At 45.9% G+C, this 22,989-nt stretch overlaps 1 protein-coding gene and 1 long non-coding RNA gene across 4 annotated transcripts in view; one reads left to right on the forward strand and one right to left on the reverse strand.

Annotated features, from left to right (window-relative positions):
- Positions 1-466: 466 nt before the first annotated feature.
- Positions 467-17,634, reverse strand: LOC115496040 (uncharacterized). 2 transcript variants are annotated; one of them, XR_003961430.4, is made up of 5 exons: positions 17,336-17,634; positions 15,673-15,745; positions 14,899-15,122; positions 8,826-8,933; positions 467-581 (listed from the first exon to the last, which is right to left on the reverse strand). It is a non-coding gene; the product is annotated as an uncharacterized lncRNA (long non-coding RNA). The 2 variants fall into 2 exon arrangements; XR_003961431.3 differs by lacking the exons at positions 467-581; positions 8,826-8,933 and adding an exon at positions 14,278-14,569.
- EPC2 (enhancer of polycomb homolog 2) overlaps positions 16,977-22,989 on the forward strand; it is a 34,779-nt gene continuing 28,766 nt past the window's right edge. The window contains exon 1 of one of the 2 annotated variants that reach the window (XM_002198601.7): positions 16,977-17,407. In XM_002198601.7, coding sequence (XP_002198637.4) covers positions 17,255-17,407 — 153 coding nt within the window. In that variant the 5' untranslated portion in view covers positions 16,977-17,254. Of the gene's footprint in view, positions 17,408-17,525; positions 17,618-22,989 lie in introns of those variants that run through there. The other variant, XM_072931750.1, reaches the window with a different exon arrangement.

A 22,989-nucleotide genomic window follows, 5' to 3' on the forward strand; every position in this document is an offset into this window, starting at 1 on the left:
AGCATAATCTACTTTTTTGATGGAGGCCCAACCCTTCTTTCTACCTTATTATTTTTTGTTTAATAAATCTCTATTTTTTCTAATAGAAGACTTAAAAATGAAAATTTAAAAAAAAAAAATACTTTTTGCCTACTTTCTAATTTAAGAGAGAATTCCTATATTTAAAAGGTGGAGAAAAAAATAAAAGACAAAAAAACACACAAAAAAAATACTCCATTGTGGAAAGTGGAACACCACTGGATTTGTCATTAACATGGCACAATCACCCGAAAGTGGCTGAGTACAGCGAGCCCACGACGCCGATCAGGACCTCGGTAGATTTAGGGAACGCCGTGATTCCTTGAGGATGTAAAGTGTTGCATATTCTTGTCTATTTATTTATTTATTTATTATGCTTTCTTTTGCTTAAGTGGGTGACAATGTGGTTGAGTCATTCAGATGACATTCAAATTAAAGGAAATATTCCTCTTTCTATTATGGTGCGTTGTGTGAACGCCATAAACGAAACGAAACAAAAATATTTTCATTTCTTTCTATGGATTTTCTTCTTCATGTATTTTCAACTTCCTGGCTGGTATCAGCTGCAAAAAAAAAAAAATAATATCCACATAGTTACAAATAATTTAAAAAAAAGAAAAAAGGAAAAAAAAAACCAAACCCACCCCACCTCTGATGTCCCAGGTCTGTTATCCTCACAGTCTAAGGTTTTAGGGGTTAAGAGAAACTTCAAATTCCAAGGTCTTTCTGAAATCATCTTTGCAGAAGGTTTATAAGTCATGTGAAATCCTTTTGGAGTCCCTGAGTTTGATGGTCTAGAGATATTAGAGGGCTCGTGGTGGACTGAATTACCTTAGGACTGAATTACCTTTCTTAGCTACAGTTTGTATTTTGCTATGTAGGGTTGTAATGTGAGAATTCCAGAAGAGCCGTAGCATAAAAGTGCTTTTCTATTTTTTAAAAAAACCCATTCTAGTCTTACTAAGAATTAGAGAATTTTTTTAATATCAGTTTTGTAATTTTTGATAAAGTTGTCAATATTATGATTAAATCACCAGAAAAAACAGTTCCTGTGCTGTTCTCTTCGGGGCAGGGACTTTGTCTTCCGACGGATTGTTCGATGCCACGATGGGATGCCCACTCTTAAACGGGGCCATGGGCACCGCTGTGGAATTAAACTAGCAGCCCACAGCTGTGAGGTTGAGTTAAATCCATGAGAGCCAAGAGAATTCCCAGTTCAGCCTGCAGATGCTGTGTGCTCCGGGAAGGCGTCGGAGTCGGCGCCGCGGCGCACGGGTAAGTTCAGGGAGCTGGTGGCTCTGGAGGCTCCTGCTCCCAGCAGCCAGGATCTCATCCCAGGCATTCCCATCCCACCCCTCTGAGCCAGCAGCTGCACCTCCAGGGACCAGGATTCCTCCCAAAACACCCCGTGCTCCAAGCAGGAGATTCCAGGAATCCCAAATGGATCCTTCAGCTCGATGCCATTCACACCTGGAGGCTAAAAACCAACAAAAATCCTGCAAAAAATGAATTGTTCTATCCCCCAGGTGACCAAGCCCACAGACACCCCACCGAGCATCCCTGCCCTGCTCCTGGTGTCTGGTTCTCCTCGTGCTCCCAAGGATAAAGAGCAATTCCATGCTCTTGTATGATGGCCTTGAATATTGCTCAGCCTCAGGCTGCGTTGGTGGTGATGCCATAAATGCTGCCCGAGTGGACATCTCCCAGAAATTCCCCCAGCCTGGTGTGATCCTGCATTACAACCTCTCCTTCAGCCTGGAATGGTGACACTTTGTGTTGTATAAAGCTCAGCACTGGGAGCTCAGAGCCCTCATTTCCCTCTGCCAGGTCTTGGCTCTGAGCGCTTCAAAGCAATTTTTTTGTTGTTCTGTTTAAAAAATAATAATTAAAAAATCCAAGATTTGATTTGGAATCCCCCCTGTGAAGGAAGATCCTGGAGAGATTCCATCTCCCACGTTTTTACCTGCTGCGAGATAAGGGTTTGTCTGTAATTGAGTGTCATCCCAAACGGAGATAAGGGATTTAGAACTGGAAAAAACTTATATTTAGAGCAGTACTGTCTGGAAATTCCTGCTTTGGGATAAGTCTGGGAAGTGGGAAGGGTTTTGACTGACACTGGATGGAGCGGGCAGGGAAGGAAGAACAGGAGCATCCTCAGGAATTTCTGGGTGAAATCCCAGGGAGGCACTGGCACAGGCTGGCACAGGCTGAAGAGTTCCAAAATTCCAGGCAGGAATTGATGGCAGTGAGTGATGCTGGGCCGAGCTATGGGGTGGTGAGGCAGGTCCAAATGGGATGGACAACAAAGGCTTTTCCAGCCACACCCACCTCCATGGCGCAGGTAAGTGGAAAATTCTTCCCTGATAATTCCCTAAATTTCTGAGGAATCAATTCTTGGGGTCACAAAACCACAGAATTTCTGCCCAGCTGGTTTCTGCTTGGCTTGGACCCACAGCAGGTGCTCGGGGTCTGTGCTGAGAGGAGCCAACTTCCCAGGCACCAAGCAGGATTCCAGAGCAGACATTCTCTTCATCCCACTTCAGAAGTTTCTGTCTCATCACACCACAATCATTTGAGGCCTTTTTGAAGGAGAAGCAATTCTGAACTCCCTGCAGAAATACAGCTCATTTTCACTTCCAGGAAAATAAGTTCTTGCTTCTCTCAATGATTCTTCTCTAGAGAGAGAAAAAGTCATAACAATGTGTAACAAAGTCATGGGATTGAGCTCTCTGCTTCTGGGGGGGAAAGGAGAGGATTTACATCTGAATAAAACTTTATCCCTCCCTTTCCCTTCCCTTTTCCCTTTCCCTTTCCCTTTCCCTTTCCCTTTCCCTTCCCCTTCCCCTTTCCCTTTCCCTTTCCCTTCCCCTTTCCCTCATTTGTTTAATTGGGATCAAAAGGAGAATCTGTAGTTTCATGACCCAAAATAACAAGCAGGAGATAACAAATGGGGTGTTGGGAAGGAATAAACCTTTTGTCATTTACAACTCGGTTATGACAACAAATAGCAAAGTATTATACAATAAATCAATAAATACAATATCATTTTTTAAAATATTTTTTAAAATTTTGGAGAAACTTCCAGAGATTAACGGAAGTACAGGTGGGGTTTTTGCCACCCTAAAACCAGCAAGGGGATGATGATTTCCATAGAATTGCCCATAAAGTCCTTTTTTAGCAGCCACCTTGCCAAGTTTCTGTCCAGATGTTGGGTCCAGCTGTGGCTCCCAACACTTTTTCTCCTCGGATCAAGAGTGTCCTCAGCTGCATCCATCCACAGGGTGAGGAGGAAGGAGTTTTTCCTGATGTAACACATGTCCAAGGCACATGTGATCCTTGTTAAAATGCTTGGAATGCTTGTGTGGGAATTAGGCTGAACCCGGTAATGGTGCAAATCAAATCTGTGACAGGCAAGGAGTCCTCAGCAGGGCAGATTTAAGGCGGGTTTAGCTAAAAAGAGTCAAGCTTTGGGAGTAACAACAAAATATCTGCATCTGCTGGAACTGATTGGCTTTGCTGAGAGCAGAACTGATATCACTGAGGAATAAAAGAAAGGCAACAAAGCCCAGCAAGCAGCAAATGATGAATTATTCAATGCAAATGTCAACTTTTAGTAGTGACTGTGGCTGTAAATCTTTTTTTTGCAAGGCTGAGCGTTGCCATTAAGCAACTCCATATGACACTACATCTGTCAGATTTCTTTTTATATCATTTTATTTTCATGGATGCCAGGGAAAAGTATTGGGAATTTCCATGTTCAAATTTTATTAACATCATTTCCCCAACTTCTGTCGTCCGCTGATTTAATGTTTGGTTGATTTTTCTGGCAAGGGTTAAATCCATGCCCACTTCAGTAACATCCCAAGCCATGAGTCTTCAAATGAAAATCAGCTTTTGCTGAGAAATTTTAATTTTTCTGTGCCTTTTGGCCTAGTTGAATTCCTTGGGAAGATAGGGAATGGTGAGGGAAGAGCGAGGAGTGCTGGGGGATTCCTATCACATCCTTATCATCAATCTGCCCCAGGGTTTCTGTAGCTCCCATTATCCCCCGTGCCTCCAGGATAAGAGGCTGGGAACAATTGCCCATTGTCACTTTATGAAGGAACTTTTTCATCTTCCTTCCCCAAAGACTCGATTCTTAATTAAGTAAATTAAAATTAATTATGGAATGTGTACGACAAGATGTTATCACGGCTGTGGCCTGAGCTGAGCTCTGTGTGCTGTGCCTGCACTGGGGTGGAGAGGACACGGGGAATGACTCCAAACTCAGGGATGGATGGGATTTTGGGAAGGAATTCCTGGCTGGGAGGGTGGGCAGACCCTGGCACAGGGTGCCCAGAGCAGCTGTGGCACCCCTGGATCCCTGGAAGTGTCCAGGGCCAGGTTGGACACTGGGGTTTGGAGCAGCCTGGGATGGTGGGAGGTGTCCCTGCCATGGCAGGGGTGGCACTGGGGGGAATTTAAGGTCCCTGAGACCATGAGAGGTGTCCCTGCCATGGCAGGGGTGGCACTGGATGGGATTTGAAGTCCCTGGGACCATGAGAGGTGTCCCATCCATGACAGGAACGTTCCCATCACCCGGCTGGGACCTCAGCCTTGTGAAAACATTTAGGGCCAAGCTCTGTGGAACACTGAAAGACTAAAAACACCTTCCAGCCCTGAGGGTAAAAGAGTTTCATTTGCTAAAAGATCATGTAATATTAAGCAATTCCTAAATATCCAAAGGACAAAGGACGTTTCCTAACAAGCCCCAAAGCACCCTTGCATATTTTGTAATGATTTCTAGCCAGAGCTTTGAACTGAGGCACATTCCAAAGGATGGGAATGCTGCACTTCCATGAATTAATTTCCAGAGGAAGATGTTACCATTAGCTATTAACAGGGATCCTCTTATTAACTGCCTGATAAGGATGACTTAAGTATCTCATAAAATCATGGATTAAACAGCAAGAGTGAGTGAAGAGTGTTCCGAGGATCATTGGACCTGCAGCAAAATGAGCACAATTATTTCCTGAATGAAAGGAAAGATGAATAAGTTATTGATTTGCATCCCACAACTTTTAGGTGATGAACACCTCAGAGATGTCAAGTGTTTTCAGAAGAGCAAATGTCCCTGTTCCAGGAGCTGCTCAGAGCCAGGAGACTCCTCAGTGTGAGCTGGGCCAGGCCAAGGAGGGACCATTCCCACCCTGGGAAAGGGGGAAAAGTGAAGATGGGGTTTGTGCTCCCTCCCTTCAGCCCCACCTGGTCCCACTGACAGGAAAGCTGGGTTATCCCTCCCTCCCAGACTTCAGGGGAGGCTCCCTGAGGGCAGCGTTTGGGGCACCATTCAGCTGAGCTGAATTAACAAATTCAGTGTCTTCCCAAATGTGGCTAATGACTTGTTTTACTAATTAGATGGCCTTTAGTCATCAGGTCCATTGAGTGGTTCATGGGTTTTTTTAATGATCCTTAAAAGATGGAAAGAGACTTCTTTAAAATTTCCTCAGTTAGAGACCTCCTAGTTTCTAACTCTTAATCCTTGAAGAGGTTTATTTCTACTTCTCTCTTCAATAAAACCAAGCCCTGGTAAGGCACAGCTGATCAGAAGTTCATGTTTCCTTCTATTTGTTTCCGGAACCAGAGAAAGAGTAAAATGTCTCAAAGTTTCTGCTTCTCAGAAAAAGCAAAGTTAAAAGGCAAGGCTGTTTTCAAACAGCTGCTGGTGGTGCTGCAGAAGAGCATCAAGACCCATCATATCAGGGAAATAACCATGAACTGAAAGCTTTCCTGTCTCAGAAATTGCTGCTTTTAACTCCAGTTGCACGCTCTCTTTTTTGTTTGAAATCTGAGAGAACTCTTCCTTCAGCCCTGCAGACAATTGCACCTATTGAACTTCTGGGAGAGTTCAGAAACACGGGGGTGTTTGGAAGCTTTTCTAGAGCATCTCCTCAGCAGAGTGTGAGAGGCACAGTCTGATCTCCAAACAAACCCAGCTAAATTTACCCTGCTCCCACCCACCCTGGCGAGGACTCTTGCCACAGTTCCCTGCTCACACGTCTGGGTCAGGGCTTAAATGCTCCGTGAAAATTGGATTGCCATTCCACAAAGCCTTCCAAAGACATTTGGAAATTTATTTCTCCCTTCAGTCTCACTGCTCTGCTTTTCCCAATTGCTCCACAGCTCTGGCTCCCGGTGCCAGGAGGAGACCTTGCTTGTTTTCTGCATCACTGAGGCTAAAATGTTTTGCCTAAATCCAAAAATTCCAGCCCCAAAATAGTGCTGCAAGGGCTCTGCCTGTGGGGAAGCCTCGGCAGAACATTGAATAATCCTTGAAAGTTTTTAAGCTCCATCAGAGCATATTTGAGTCTCTTTTTGTTCTGAAAGCATCATTTCCACACCTCCCTGATCCATGACTTAGGGAAGCTGTGGCTGCCCTGGATCCCTGGAAGTGGGATTTGTATTTAGATCTTAAATCATAATTACAGTAAATTCCTCTTCTCCTCATTCAGGGAAAAATGGCCCTATTAATGTAAAGATCCATATGGTGTCAGTTTAAAAGATTCCCCCAGGTTGGACGGGGCTTGGAGCCACCTGAGGTCGTGGAAGGTGTCCCCAGTGCAGGGCTGGGAATGGGATGGGATTTAAGGTCCCACTCTGCCATCCAGCATTTTCCCAATAGGAGCTTTCCTGAGCAGCTTCCCCTAAAGCAGGAATTTCTCATTGTGTTTGAACATCTCACAAATACCCATTCTGGTCCATCTGGCACCGAAGAACTCCCAGCAAAAGGCCACACTCAACTCGTGCAAGGAAGAATCACAGAACCCCAGGATCACTGAGGTTGGAAATCCCCAAGACTGAGTCCAACCTGTCACTGATCCCCACCTTGCCAACTAATGAGGTGACCCAGTGTCATTTTCCATCTCTCCTCTTTGTTTGCTTGTTGTTAATTCCCAGCTAAATCCTCTTTATTGTGGGAGATCCTGATAATCTTCATTTATAGGGGCTTATAAACTATTGGAGAAGACTAGGATGTCCTAAGGTGGTAGGATTTACAAATCCACACAGCATTTTCTGGTCAATAAAAGAAATAAAATACAGAACTATCTGTTTTTTTTCATCCTCTGGCGTGCAAATATTGAAGTCCTGAATATCACATTAAAATATTGCCTAAAGCCCTCTTTTAATTTCCAGAGGACCTCACATCTGGCAGCAACTTGCAAAACATTGCAGAACATTCTGGAAAAAAATGAATGTCTGTCAAAACTTCATCTTCTGCTGGGATGGGACTTAGCAGAACTCTTCTGTAACAGACTGAGTTATGTTTTCTTCGAGCAAGTAATTGCCTTCATGTCTCATAACATGAACCACTGCAAATGATGTTCCTCTCCTGGATCCAGAGGCAGCTCACATTTATATCCCAATAAGCTCCTAATATTGAAGAAATGTGTCAGATTCCACGTCTTGCATGGCAGCTGCAGCTCTCTCAATCATTGTTAGTAAAGGATATTTGCACGCATTGCCATCTCTGCCAGTTTAGACAATTTTTTTTTTTTTTTTGCAATTTTGCAAAACAATTTCCCTCCCTGGGTCTCTTTCCCGAGTCGGAAAGGCTCGGCTGATTGAGCTCAGCAAGTGGCACTTTTGGACTGCCTATTTCTTCTTGGTAAATCAGCCTGGGCAGGGGTTTCACAGAAAATTAGGGGCTTTGTTTTAAGAAATGTCATTGTTCCTGGAGCCCTGCTCTCTTTTATTGCAGACAAACAGACGTTCCCTGCTTCGCTGGGATCGATGAGTGAGGGGATATATTGGGAAGTGGTGTGGGTTTGAAGTGGGATTTGCTTTGATATTTCTGTGCAAATCCATGTGATGGCTCACTGACTCATACAGCTGAAAATAGGTGGTGATATCAAGCCCAGAATTCTTTACAGATTTTTTTTTTCCCCTTTTCTTGCTTAGCTAGCTGCTCTTCCAAAAAATTCAGGTCATTATTCAAATCTGTGCTTAGATTAAAACTCCAGATAGCATCACTCTTACTCATTGATGAATCACACTGGAGCAAATTTTGGTCCTACTGAACTCACTCTGTGTTGCCTTAGTCATAAGTTTGTTTGGCAAATCACATGTTATGCTTGAATTAAGCACTTGCTTAAATAAGATACTTTTAAAATACATTCAGGAAAGTTTGCACATAAGATTTATATAGATAAGATTTATATTGCAAACTTGTCAAAGCAAAACTAGAGAATGAAAAATTCTGTTAATTCTGAGTTAAAACCTGAATTTATGTTGTCAGCAACAGATCTAAAGGGATTGCTGGATATATATGAAATCAAACTTGTTTTCTGAAGTCTATTTATAAATTAATTTTAAATATTGGCTTTTGGGAGGCTTTGGAACAGCAAACTCCCCCTGGATGTAGTGATGCCACCACCACCCACAGGGCTCAGTGTCACCACAGCCTCTGCTCTGCCACTGCTGACACCAACTTGACCTTTCCCAAAGACTTTTTTTATATTGCATGACTCCTGTGCCAATATCAAATTTGCACTGAATCTTTTAAACTGACACCATATGGATCTTTACATTAACAGGGCCATTTTTCCCTGAATGAGGAGAAGAGGAATTTACTGTAATTATAATTTAAGATCTAAATACAAAATAGACAATGTAAATAAAATCATTTCTGAAAATAGTTAGGAAAAAAAAAAAGCTGTGAAATTCTATAGAAAGGAAGAGCAGGAACTGAGGTGGGGATGGTTATAATAAATTATAAATTATCAATCTCATGGCAGATGGAAACGGGGTATGGTTGGATGCATCCATACCTCCAGCTCCTCCCTGCCTCATGCAGGAACATCCACAGAGTGGAGACTCCTCAGGAAATTCAGCACTCCACGGTGTGCCAAGACCTGCAGCTCCTTGTTGTGGTGGTCCTGGAAGGGGAGCAGAACACAACCTGCAATTAAAGAGGTGCCAGCAGGAGAGGGAAGCTGGGCATGGAACCACCACTTCCCAAGCTGGAATATTTTCATGTGTCCCACTGCTTGCTTGGTCCCTTACAAGTGGGGTTTGGATAATGCAGACAGCTTGGGATTGCAGCTCCTCACAGCTTTATGGATCATTTTCCTCAAAAGGATTAACCTGTGACTTCAGGAAATGCTCACAAAATATCTGCGTGTTTAAAAGCAAGAGAATCGTGCAAAAAAATTAATTAACAACCAACCACCAAATACTTGGGGGAAAAGGGAATGGATTCATTTGGGCTCCTTGAAAACCTACCTATTGAACTGACTTTTTTTTTTTTTTTTTTGCAATTGAAGAATTAACTCTGATGCAATTTTCCTATTATATAATGGCATTATTTTCCACTCCTTTATTTCTCCTTTGTTTCCAGGAATGATTAATTAGTGACACAACTCAGGTACCTGCAGGAACATTACCAAACTCAGCCATTCTTTTGTCTTGGAAGATTTTTTTTCCTATACCTGGAGTAGCCAGAAGCTACCAATGTCCTTTTTTGTAATCTCATGGGATTATTTAGGATTTCAGGGTTAGATATTCCCATCACGCCTGTGACATTCCCTGATTTTCCTATGGGAAAAGTCTGTGCAGGTTCCACAGAAATGGTCCCACGTGGTTCAGGCACCTCTTCAGATCTCTTTGAAGTTTCAGCTGCTCCTGCTCTTCTCTGCATTGGCTCTCCCATGAATCCTGCCTCTTCCCAAGGACCTGGCCTGCTGGAAGCTGGGTGTTTGCAGTGCCCTGAGAGTCACAAAAATTCCACAAATATTCCAGAATCACACAATCAATCTGATTGGAAAAGACCTCTGAGACCTTTGAGTCCAACCTATGCCTGATCACCACCTTGTCAGCTGTCACATCCAGTCTTTCCTCAACACTTCCAGGGATGGGGTCTCCAAACCTCCCTGGGCAGCCTCTTACAACATTCAATCACCCTTTTTGTGAAGGAATTCCTCCTCATGTCCAGCTAAACCTCCCCTGGCACAGCTTAAAATTTTATCCTCTCATCCTGTCCCTACCTTGATTAATCCATGATTTTCATTTTCAAGCTTCCAAGGCTCACATGTGAAAACTGATTTAAAGGAATCTCTATTCCCTCACTTTCACCAGTGCCCTCTTGCCCTGCCTGTTCTACCCCATGGTCACAATTCATTTCCCACTTTTTTCTCTTTTCTTCCTTTTTTTTTTTTTCTTAGTGAAGTTCAAAGGAATTTTATGAGCAGGTCTTGCTCTCTCTGTGCTCCAGACTGGTCTGGGACACAAGGAACACGCAGTTCCAGGGATTCCAGGGGCAATGTCTGCCAGGCCCTCCCCACCCTCCCAGGGAACAATTCCCATCCCTACCCTGTGGAAGTGGGAAGCCATTCCCAGCTTCCAAAATCAACTCACTGCTCCCCCTTCCACTGAGGTTTTTAACCACAACCATGAGAGTGAAGTAGCTGGATGTGCCAAGGGGCAAAGCTGTTCCCTCTTTCCAGGGAACATTGTGAAGTTTTTAGTCTTAATCTGAGAAGAAATTCCTGAGCTGAGCAGGGCTCCCACTGCTCCTGAGAAGGAAGAGCTGCTCTGAAGGTGAGACTCTCCTGGAGCAGCTCCTCAGCATTTGTGTGTTTATGAAATCTGGCTGGACCTGGAGCAGCAGATCTCCATGAACGGGGCTGAATGGCAATTGGAAGTGGGAATACTGCATCAGCTTTGCTGTGACTGCTGTAAAAGTGTCTTTTTAGTGCTAATTTCCTTAAAAAAACCTTTAACAAGGAAGTACAGCTAAGTGAAGTTTGACTGCATCTTTAAATCTGCATGTTGATTGCATAACTCCCCAGGACAGCTCCAAACTTCCTTTTGTTATTACAAATGTGTGCACAGAGCACTGCAAACATTGTCCCCAGCCCTCACTGCCAACCAAACACTTTCATTTTCCTTTTGACTCTTCTTGCAGCCCAGCAAATATTTGTGTTTCATGCACAGCAACGCTGTGAGAGATTCTGGTTTTGCTTTCAGCCCCATTTTGCAGGAAAAGGGGGGAAGTACAGAGCAGAGGTGACCCTGATCCCATACAAGTGACAAGAAGCTTCCCTCTGATTGCATCCCAGTCAGATAAAAGTAAAATCATCTCCTGACTCCAATGGGCATGAGCAAATTGGGACAGGGGAATTACTTCCAGGAGCGAGACCTGGGTTATTTCTGCACAGCAGGAAATGGTTCTCACCATGGTTCTGCCCCAGCTGGGGAGATTTTTGGGGTTTTCAGGGTTTTCTCTGCATGGAGCATGGAACATTCCCAATCCAGTGGGTGCTGCCACTCCAGATCAGCACAAAGCAATGACACCAACCTCAGAGCAAGGTGGGCAGGGAAATTGTTGCCATTGTGAATCAGAAAGAAAAATTGTTATATCCAGACCATTAATCCAGAAGACAGCAATTGTCAAGGAGGGTTTTGTAGGTAAGCTTTTAGGTGGGTTTTATTTTTATGAAAGCTACACTTGGTGTATTTCCCAATTTCTTGCTTTTATCTAGTGGAAGGTGTTCCAGCCCATGGAATGAGATGACCTTTAGGTCCCTTCCAATCCAAACCAGTCTGGGATGCTTTGATTTTATGATTTTCCAGCTGCCTGAACGTTTGTTTCTATAAAACAGCCCCACTTCTACCCTTGTGCTGAAATCCAGCAGAACTGCAAAGCTCTGAGGAAAAAAGGGAATATCTCTCATTTCTGGGACAGAGTTTTCCCAAGTTCTCCTTATAGCAAGTCCTTCACTCTGGCTTCTGAAATCTGAATAAAAATAAAAACAGTTTTCAATGCTCCACAAGTATTACTTTATTGATATTTTAAGTTGCAGGATGGGGGTTGCTGTAATTTTTTTATCCAAGCTGGGGAGCTCCCAGCTCCTCAAAATGCACTGATTGAAAAAAAAAAAAAAAAATCTAGTTTTTTCGTTCTGAGTGTGAGATTTTGAGATAAATTTGTATACATTTGTAAACTCGGTTTTGATGATTTTTCTCTGCTATGTTTTCCTAAGTAACAGTTGAGTAAATCTCTCTACTCTTATTTTCCAAAGTTGAAGGGCACAAATACCATCCTGTCTAGGTACTGATTTTAACAATACTTTTCTAGTTCCAGTCATAATCGTTATTTTCTTCACTGCTTTGTAAAGTTACCTTTTTTCTGGTGGTGAAAGCCCAGATTTCTGGGGGTTTGAGCTGCACTCCTGTGGGTACCCAATGGTTTTACTTGATAATTCCAAACCAAATTCCTCTGGTTTCATATCTGAATTATTGTTAACTCACTTGTTGAATTGGGCTGTAAAAGAGCCCAGTCAAGAGTAGATTTATCTTTTGAGTCAGAATCCAAGATTTTATACCACAGGAAACAGCTGCAGCAGGTTCCTTTAAAGAGCTCCCGATGCCTGTGGTAACCTCCACACACAAAGAACAATTCCCTTTCATTTTAAACCTATTTCTTGACACAAATAGTTTTGATATAAATCTCTCAAATCAGGAGCTTCCTGCTGCTTTTCTTCATTGTCCCTTCCTGCTGTAATTTGGAGAATCTGCTATTTTCATAGCTGCCCTTTTATTTCATTTTATTTGGCGTTGGGCTTGAGATTTTAACTCCATTTTCAACTTTTATAATTTTCATTCAGAGCTTTAAATCTCCCGGGAAGCTATTCTGTACTGGATTTCAGGGTTTGGCTGATAGGTTTGGGTGACCTTCGAGGGGAAAATGCACAGGCTGCCACTTCCCTAAACCCTTGGAATAATTGGAAATAGAAATGGTTGGGAATGATACATTAACTCTGAGCATTAGGCACTAAGCATGCTTGCTGGCTACTTTGATCAAGCTCTTTTTTCCTGACAAAAACCCCTTTGAAATGAATAGGACAGAGGTTCCTTTCACTTCAATCAGAGTTCTCAGACACGGGGAGAAAGAAGGACTTCATAACCTTTAAAAAGACTCCCCTCGTCCATTCATGGATCTCCTGGAAAGCTCAGCACTTTCCCTTGTGCTGGAGTCACTAAGCCAGATCCTGGATAATTTCAGGCTTCCTTCGAGTGAGGATTTGCTTAAACATGAGATCAAACCCCTCTGAAAAGAGCTGGAATCTGGGATTTACAAATATTTGGTGATGTGGATTCTCAGCATGGCTTTCCTGCTTGCACCTTCTGAGCCTGTACCTGGCACGTTGCAGGAGATGATCCTTTGTACACTTCATATCCCGATTATTTGTCTGGATTTACATCCAGGTCGGCAGCACCCTAAAAATTCCATGTCTCTTTTAACATTTTAACACCTTTAATGAAGGTGTTAATGAAGGACACCCAGCACCGTGTCTCGGCAGGGGCCATTATCAAGTTTGGAATCTCTGTTTCTGCACTCTTTGAGCTTTTTGATTTTTTACTACTTTTTGTACTTAGAAGGTAACACACGGAGTAAAGAAGTAGCACATTCTCCTGCTGGATCATGTTGCAATAATGTAATAATCATTATATAATGATTACAATAATCATTACAATAATCATGAGATAATCATCCAAAAGTGATACTTCTGCTTGGAGAAGATTAATATAGCGAGATATGAAGTGTTAAGAAAAAAAACCATACCAAAACCAAGAAATAAACAGGATAAATCTGCAAAAAAATCTGTAGAAATATCCCAGGCTTTAGGCAGCTACAGTGAGAACAAGGATTCCTTGTGTTAAGTGTCACTATGGAGAAGCAGAACCAAAAGCAAGGATGTGATGAAGCCCTCGAGCCTATACAGCTCTGACATTTCCACTGATATATATGTTTAAATAAAATTAGAGGATTTTTGGTCAATCCAACGTTCAAATGTGCATATTCAATTCCATTATCTCCATGAAGATGAGTCAGAATTCAGCTATTGAACAAATAATTTCATTTGAGACATTGTTTCCTTGATTTGTGCATGAAAAGTAAATTATTTTATCTACAGGTGAGTTACAGCTCCTAATATTTTTACAGCTACAATTCTTCAGAAAACCTATAATATTTTACAAGAGGAAGAGATCAGATTATGTGCTTAAAAGATGGATGGTTCTGGCTTAAAGCTGAGCTAATGCAAGCTGAAACTTTAGTTCTGCCCATGTTCAGCTCTGTGCAATGGCTTTTTTGACTACATAAAAAAACTCCTTCTGTACCCTACAGGGCATCATTTAAAAAAAAAAAAATTGCATTGCTTGTATAAATAAAATAATGGGATAAGTTTAGGACTAAGAGCCACCTGGAGGGTAAATATGTTTCATTTTTGTTTTTTTTTTAAATGTAAGTAGTGAAGAAGAGCAGAACACCACACAAAGGGAAAAGGTTGTTATTATCTATTGTTCAGCTGTGCTGACTGAAAGGGGGAAAGGTCTTCCAGCAGTGTGTAAAATGCCTGTTCTTTGCAGAAGCAGAAAGAGGAAAGTCGTGGTGTCTTTTGGAAGTGCTTGAGGAGGAGCTGCCTGCTCCTCTCCCGGGGATGTCACCTGTGCAGCTGGGCTCACAGCTCCCAGCTGATGGCATCCAGGTGGAAAACACAGAAATCAGCTCCTGCAGGACGTGTCACAATCAATCACCCCTGAAGTGCCAGCCCCCCTCTGCTGCCAGCTCAGCCCCACTTGCTTCAGGGGCACCAAACCCATTTTGGGTGTGGGAAGTTTGGCTGCTTCTAAAATGGTGCTGAATTATAAATTTTAAGCCAAACTATACAAATTTTAAATATATACCTGTTAATTCTAATCCAAGGCAAGGATTGCCTTTCTTATGAAATAAAACTACTCTAAGGGAATTATAAATAAGTGCAGCCTATCACAGTTTGGTTCTCTGTTCCTTTTCTCATGCTTTTAAAGCTTCATTTGCTCACATGACTGAACTCTTACCTGATGCTTTCATAGCAGTAGTTAATATAATTTCCAGATCTCTTTCCCAAGCTAATTTGTGTCTGTGGCTGATGAACACAATGTTCTTGCTGCTTCTGTTTTCTGTTTCCCTCCTGCGTATTCCTGTGCTTGTTTCATCCTCCTTCTCTCTCTCTCTAGTTGACACAATTCTTTATTCTTCATTTTGTAAATCATGTGTTTGTCACGAACAGCAGTTGTATTTGCTATACAAAACCATGTAAATAAAAAACACAACAGGTAACTAAAAATAAAAAGCAATTCAGAGACCGAACCAATTTTTTCTCAAATTTAAAAAAAATGGAAATTAGGTACAGTTGGCACAGTGATCCAAACAGTGAAGTTTTGAGTGAGTTTCAGTTTGTTCCAGAAGGTAACACTGGCAACTCCTGTGAGAGCTCTAAGGTGGAGGTGAGAGAAGCAGCTGCTTGGTCTCTGGGTGTCAAAATTAAATGGAAGTGAGGAGATATTTGAGGTGCTAAGGGTCTTTGATGAAGGGTTTTGCAGACTAATGTCAATTCATGCAGGAAGCTCTGGGTGGGCAGAGGACTGAAGCTCTGTCCAGGTGAGAATTTGGGGTTGCTCAGTTCCAAGTTGCAGGACGTTGTTTTTGATGGAAAGAGTGATGAAGGAGTTTAGTAAACTAAAACGAGGAGTTCCACCTCAGCATGAGAAAGAATTTTCCATGAGGGTGGCAAAGGACGGGAACAAGTTCCCAGGGAGAGTGTGGTGTCTCCAGAGTCATTCCAAACCCACCTGCTCCAGGTGACCCTGGCTGCACTGGATGGCTCCCAGAGGTCCCTTCCAACCCTAAATATTCTGTGATTCTCTGGAAAAAAAATATAAAATTGCGCAGGCACAAGTTTGTTTCTGAAGTGTTGGTTTGTGTCAACCCTCCTGACATCTTCACGGCTGGAAGTCTTTAAGTCCATATTGACCAACGCACTGAGGAGACAAACCCGCTGGTTCGTGGAGAGAGTGGGGACACTGTGGGGACACTGTGGGGAGACATCACAGATACTGTGGGGATACTGTGGGGACACAACGGGAACATTGTGCAGACACGGTGTGGATGCTGTGGGGCAAGCAGTGGTGACACTATGGGGACACGGCAGGGACACAGTGGGGACACTGTGGGGGATACAGGGAGGACACTATGGGGACACGCAGGGACAATGTGGGACACAGAGGGGGATACAGGGGGGACACAGTGGGGACACTGTGGGGGATATGGGGGGGACACTATAGGGACATGGAAGGGACACAGTGAGGACACTGTGGGGGATATGGGGGGGACACTATGGGGACACGGCAGAGACAATGTGGGACACTGTGGGGGACACAGGGAGGACACTATGGGGACACGCAGGGATAATGTGGGACACAGTGGGGACACTGTGGGGGATATGGGGGGGACACTATGGGGACACGGCAGAGACGCTGTGGGACACAATGGGGACACTGTGGAGGATAGAGGGGGGACACGGCAGGGACCATATGGGACACTGTGGGGACACTATGGGGACACGGCAGAGACAATGTGGGACACTGTGGGGGATACAGGGAGGACACTATAGGGACATGCAGGGACAATGTGGGACACAGTGGGGACACTGTGAGGGATACACGGGGGACACTATGAGGACACGGCAGAGACAATGTGGGAAACTGTGTGGGACTTTGTGGCGACACTATGAGGAGACAGAGAGGACCCAGCCGGGACACTATGGGGACACATTGGGAAGAGACTGTGGGGACAATACGGGGACACTGTGGAGAGACAGCGGAGAAACTGTGGGGACACCGCGGGGGCACAGCGGGGAGACAGCGGGACCCAGCGGAGGCACTGCGGGGACACTGCAGACACAGCAGGGACACTGCGGGCAGCCGGCGGGGAGGCTGTGGGGACACTGTGGGGACACTGTGGGGACTCCGCGGCTCCTCGCTCGGGACGCCCGACGCGCTCCATCCCGCCCGGTCCCGCCGCCCCCCTCAGGCTCCCCGAGGCTTCCTCAGCCTCCCGCCCTCGGCTGCGCGCGCAGCGCCGCTCCCGCCGCGCGGGCTGCCGGGAGGGCCGAGCGGCTGTGGTTAATGTCCGCCATGTTTGCCATGGCGCAGGGAGCGGACCGAGCGAGCCCGGCGCGGATCTAGGGCTGCGGGGCGTGCGCTGCGGGCTACGGGCGGCCCCGCCGGGAGCTGCGCCGGGGCGGCGGGACTCTCCATGGTGGCGCGGGCGCGGCGCGGGAGCGGCTGGGAGGCGGCGGCGAGGCCGCACTGAAGGCCCCCCCCCCCCCCCCCCGCCCGCCCGGCCCCGGGGTGTTATTGTGAGGGGGAGACAATGAGCAAACTCTCCTTCCGCGCCCGGGCGCTAGACGCCGCCAAACCGCTGCCCATCTACCGCGGCAAGGACATGCCCGACCTCAACGACTGCGTCTCCATCAACCGGGCCGTGCCGCAGATGCCCACGGGGATGGAGAAGGAGGAAGAATCGGTAAGGGAGCGCGGAGCAAGGGGGGGCACCATTGTTTACAGGCACCCCCCGCACGGGGAACCGGCCGCCGGTATTCACCAAGCGCGCTACGCTCGCTCCGCCGCGGGGCGCTCGGGGCGCTGCGCAAACGGCGCAGCGTAAGCCGCGGTCCGGCGCCGCGAGCGGGCCCTGCCGCCGTCCGCCATCTTCTGCTGCGCGTCCCGGGCGCGGGTGAGCGGGGGGGGCTCGGCGGGACGGGCCGGCGGCAGCGCGGAGCGGAGCGCGGTCCCGCCGCGGCGGAGCGCGGAGCCGGCCCGGGATGTCAGAGCGGTGGAGCGTGCGGCGTGCCGGAGCCGGCTCGGGGTGTCAGTTCGGGTTGTCAGCTCGGAGTGCCGGAGCAGGCTCGGGGTGCCGGAGCGGAGTGTCGGAGCCGGGCTCGGGGATGCCGGTGCGGGGTGCGCGGGATGCCGGAGCAGCTGCGGATGCCGGGCTGGGGATGCCGGCCGGGTGGAGCGGCTCGGGGTGTTGTGGACTGAAGCTGATACTACTCCTGCCGGCGCTGTTGTGAGCGGCTGTCAAGTCGCTCGGGCTGGAGCCGGGGAGGTGGTGGTGGCGGTGTGAAAGTGCTGTGCTGAGCCACTCCGCAGGGAACGAGCGGCTCCGGGCCGGCTCCTGTCTTTCCCCGCTGTCCCTCTGCTCCGGCCCGGTGTCCCCGAGCCCGGCGGCAGCTCCGTGTCGGGTTTGGGCCGCTGTCAGTGCCTGTGCTTGGTGTGCACATGTGGGGCTGAGGGCACACACACACACACTGTGCACATGTGGGGCTGAGGGCACACACACACACTGTGCACATGTGGGGCTGAGGGCACACACACACACTGTGCACATGTGGGGCTGAGGGCACACACACACACACATACACAGTGCACATGTGGGGCTGAGGGCACACACACACTGTGCACATGTGGGGCTGAGGGCACACACACTGTGCACATGTGGGGCTGAGGGCACACACACACTGCACATGTGGGGCTGAGGGCACACACACACACTGTGCACATGTGGGGCTGAGGGCACACACACACACACACACTGTGCACATGTGGGGCTGAGGGCACACGCATACACACACACACTGCACATGTGGGGCTGAGGGCACGCACACACACACACACATACTGTGCACATGTGGGGCTGAGGGCACACACACTGTGCACATGTGGGGCTGAGGGCACACACACACTGTGCACATGTGGGGCTGAGGGCACACACACACTGTGCACATGTGGGGCTGAGGGCACACACACACTGTGCACATGTGGGGCTGAGGGCACACACACTGTGTTATTTCCAAATCACCCGGCCGGTGTTCAGCCTGGACGTGTGATGTGTGTTCTGCTCATAGTGTTAAAGGGTGGAAAAGCTTTTGTGCGCTGAGGTAAACATAAGTTTCTGGCAGTTTTGGTGAGCAGCAGGACAGCTTTGAGAATGCTTGCTCAGTTCTGGTGTCCTCTGAACGCGCTGCTTTGTCCTGCTGATCTTCAAACACTTTTCTGTAAGAGTAAGGTTTATTTGCTGCTCCTGGGAGTTGTGTAAGCTCAGACAGAGGCTGTCGCCTGATGTGTCTGTACTTGCAGAGCTGATAGTAAATGCACCCTCCAGAATTTCCTCAATGAATCCGTGTCTCCGCCTCAGCCAAACCTCTGTGCCTGTGGATTGGCTTTTCCGAGGTTACAGCTGTCAAAGGAGGCTCCGTGCTTTCCTCCTTGCTTTTTCTCACCTGACTGATGGTATTAAAAGAAATCCTTTGTCTTATTATGTTGAGCTTTTATTTTTTAATTTACTGTGTTGATACTGTGATCAAAACCTCAGGAATTCCCCGAGAGTGATGCTGCTGGAAGCTGGGATTGTAGTTAAAAGGAACAGCACTGGGGTTCTAATGAAGCAATATTGGAGACTAATTTGGTTTTCTCAGCCTCGAAAGTCTATGTTGCAGTGCTGTGTTTGCATTTAATATTTAAATCAATTCTTTAAATTTGCTGTTATTTTGATAAATCATGTTTAAAATAAAGTTGTTAATGGAAAATTGCTGTAAGAGTTCAAGCAAACAAGCTGCTTATGGGCTTCTTAAATTATTGTGAAGATTAGATTTCTACTTCAATAAAACTACTTGAGTGTTGTCCTAAAAAGTTGTTTTTCTGTGTGAGTGAGGTTTGTGTTCTCAGCCCTGACATATGGCTCTGTTTGATATATTATGTAATAGTCTCAAAATGAAATGACTGAAGCAATACATAAACATAGTGCGGGATGCATCAGCCAGGCAAGATTATAAACTGCTATTCTTAGATTGTTCAGATTATTGCCATGTGGGGATGGTTTCATTCATGGCTTGTCCTTCTTCCCAGTGTAGCACAGATAATTCTTAATTTTACTTTTAAAAAAATTATATGAAATCCCTTCTAGGAACGGCTGTTGTGGGTGACAATAGTTAAATATTTGACAAATACCTAAACAGCTTTAATTCATAGCAAGTACTGCTGTGATCGATTTGATGTGTATTTGGAAGGGGACTTTTTGGAGGGAGAGAGAAATCTTTGCACACTCATTTCTACCCCTCAATTTCTGTGGTGTCTCACGGCCTTTTTTCCCGAGTGAAAGTTGTTTGTGGCCTCGGGGTGGCTGAAATAAAAGATAAAGGATCAGAAAACTGAAATGATGCCCGGAAAATAGAACTGAAATGTTCAGAGCCACAAACCTCCTGCTCCTCTGGCCCCAGGACGCCGCTCTCCTCCCAGTGCCACCCTCTTGGTGGCACCAGAAAGGTGTCACAGGTCAGATAGCACCTTCCGGGATATATTCCACTGGAAATCATCATTATTTACAGATTTGCAGGATTTAAAACGCTTGGGTGACATGTCTGCCCTGTGCTTTACAATTCAGCCTCTCTGTTGCAGGCATGTGGTTTCATTAGTTGGTGATTGATCTTTTGTACATTCAGAAGTGCAGATTTTGGTCCATTTATTCTTGATGAATATTCTGGAACTGTTTCTGTATGAGTATCTCAGAGATTTATATCTACTCGCAGCGTTTCACAAATCAGCAGCTCATTTCTCTCACTTGGAGATTCCAGCTGTGAAAGAATTAGGTTTCTCTTCTGTAGCATGTTTATGTTACAAATGTTTACCATTTACTCTAAATTAAACCTGAGGAATAAAATCGTGTGGGTTTGTTTTTAAACTCACGTGAGAAAGCTGCTCGCTGTTAACCAGAAGCAGGAAAGTTTCCTTTCGGGAGTTCAGAAACTGAGCAGGGACACTTTTTTTTTCCCCTGATGAGTAAGACTCGTATTTGCTAATACTAATGAATTGTTTTGACTGGAAAGGGAGAAAGTTGCAGAATAGATAAGCCCTGGGTTTGTTTCTTACCACATAACTGTGCTTTTATTTGAATGCCTATTACTGGCGATTGCTGAGTTGCACATTGTGAGGGAAATCCTGCTCGGGAATGAGGCACGTTCACAGGGGAGAGGCTCTGGGAAGTGAATTTACCTGAGGTGTGAGGAAGCTGAAAATGCGCTGGTAATGGGTGATCCCGGGATTGCCTGGTCAGAGCTATCTGAGCCTTCATCTCAATGCTTGTTTGCACATCCGTTCGTTTACACTTCAGCTTGGCACGGCATCACAGGCCTGAGGGTAGAGAGCAAAAGTGCAGGAATGGCAACTTAAGGACGTGCTTTGGCACTGCAGAAATGCTGACACCGACCCGTGGGAAGGGACTTTCCTTCCCAGCCCTTCAGGGATCACCTCGGGACGAGCCTTCTCTGATCATGGAATACAACGTTCACTTCTGATTATTGCGACTGGAAGTACTTAACTTGAATTTTTTTTATTTCCTTAGTTCATTCAATTTCTTTTGTGATGCTGGAACTTGAAGTGCTCATCATCGGGCTTTGAGGTGTCCTGGAGCTGGTGGTGCTCCTGGAACAGCTTTTTCATTCTCTTTTCAAAGCAGGAAGCTTTTAGCTTTGCACAAGTCCTGGTTTTGCTGTTAAACTGTGTCAGCAAAAATATCCATAATGAATATTTCCCTCTGCTACAGGGAACTGGGAGAGTATAAAATGTGTGAGGATTTACTTATGCTGCCTGGTGCTGGCTGATGCACTCAGGTGTGGGTTTAAAAACACAAGTACACATAAATCTCTGCCCACATGGACAGAACCTGCTCTGAACTGGATGTTTGTGTGTGGGCTGTGCACTCATAACCTGTGGCTGAACCCTCGAAGTTCCTACAAACGAGAGGCTTTGTACAACAAAGAAGCCCAGACAGCAGTGAGTAAAACTGGAGGCCAACAGAGGATAAATTCAGCTCCAACCATGCAAATATTCTGTAAAACAGAAATCCCTTGGAAAGGCTGCATGGGAATCGAGTGAGAAACTCCAAGGATTGTATTTCCATGCAAAACCAGCTGAATGAAGAGCATGCTTTGCTTAGGAAAGGAATTGGGTTTGTTTGACTAAAATCAGCCGGGTTATCTGCTGGGGAAATAAAATTCCCAGTGTGAGTTATTCCTCAGTTAGATTAAGCACCTGTATTTATTTACCTACTTGGGGAGTATTTGGAGGCTGCTGAGATTACTGAAGTATGTTTGGCATTAGGCAGCGAAATGCTGGGCTGTGATTTTTATTCACAGGGCTTTGAACTTCAGTTTTGTTTGAGATCTTTCCCTGCCTTTATCTCCTGAACTTTGCTCCCTCCGTCCGAGTCCCATTGCCCTGTGCAGTGATGTTCCTCCCAAGTGCCCATTTCAGTTCTATTTCCCGGGCATTATTTCAGTTTTCTGATCCTTTATCCTTGCTGTGCTGTCACCTGCACAATCTCTGGGCCGTGTTTAATGTCCCGTTTGATAGCGGTGAATCAGAATTAACCTCGATCAGCTGAGCTCTGGAGAGCTTTTAAACTGAGGAGCTCCACATTTAATTTGTTGTGGCTGAAGTTAAACACCACCAAGATTTGCTCTCAGGTCTCCACCTCACGAGCAGTTTATTAGGGCTTATCACATTAACACCTATCAGCAAACCTCTCACAAGTGCTTGGGATATCTGCTTAGGTCCGGACAAATGTCACTGATCTCCGAGTGTGCTGTTAAACTGGAGCTGAGCCAGAGGAACCGACCTGCAGGTAGAGGGGACATTCTGCTTTTTGGGGTGCTGCTAAGGGATGGGGTGGGGCAGCGAGGTGAGATGGGTTCAGCCCTATCTCAGCACCGCCCGTGGCCCTGCAGCAGCACAGTGGCAGCACAACAGGTAATTAATTGACTCACACCTCGGGTCATTATGCAGGAACTTTCCCTGGTGGGAAGGACTGCTCGGCAGGAGGTGGAATTCCATGACAAAAGCTTAGGAGAGCGCTTGGGAATGAGCTGAATGGCTCAGCTCTGGGTGTCTCAAACGCAGGGAGAGCTCCTTCCTTTTTCTTCAATTTGAGGAAGCTTTGGAAAGAAATCGCTCGGCTTTCCTTGGATTTACAGAGTGCCAGACTTCACAGTGCTCCTGCTTGGCAAAACTGAGCAGGAAGCAGCTTGGTACAATTTCTGTTTTGACTGAAAC

The sequence above is a fragment of the Taeniopygia guttata genome, chromosome 7 (assembly GCF_048771995.1).
Source record: "Taeniopygia guttata chromosome 7, bTaeGut7.mat, whole genome shotgun sequence".
In the NCBI taxonomy this organism is placed as follows: Eukaryota; Metazoa; Chordata; class Aves; order Passeriformes; family Estrildidae; genus Taeniopygia; species Taeniopygia guttata.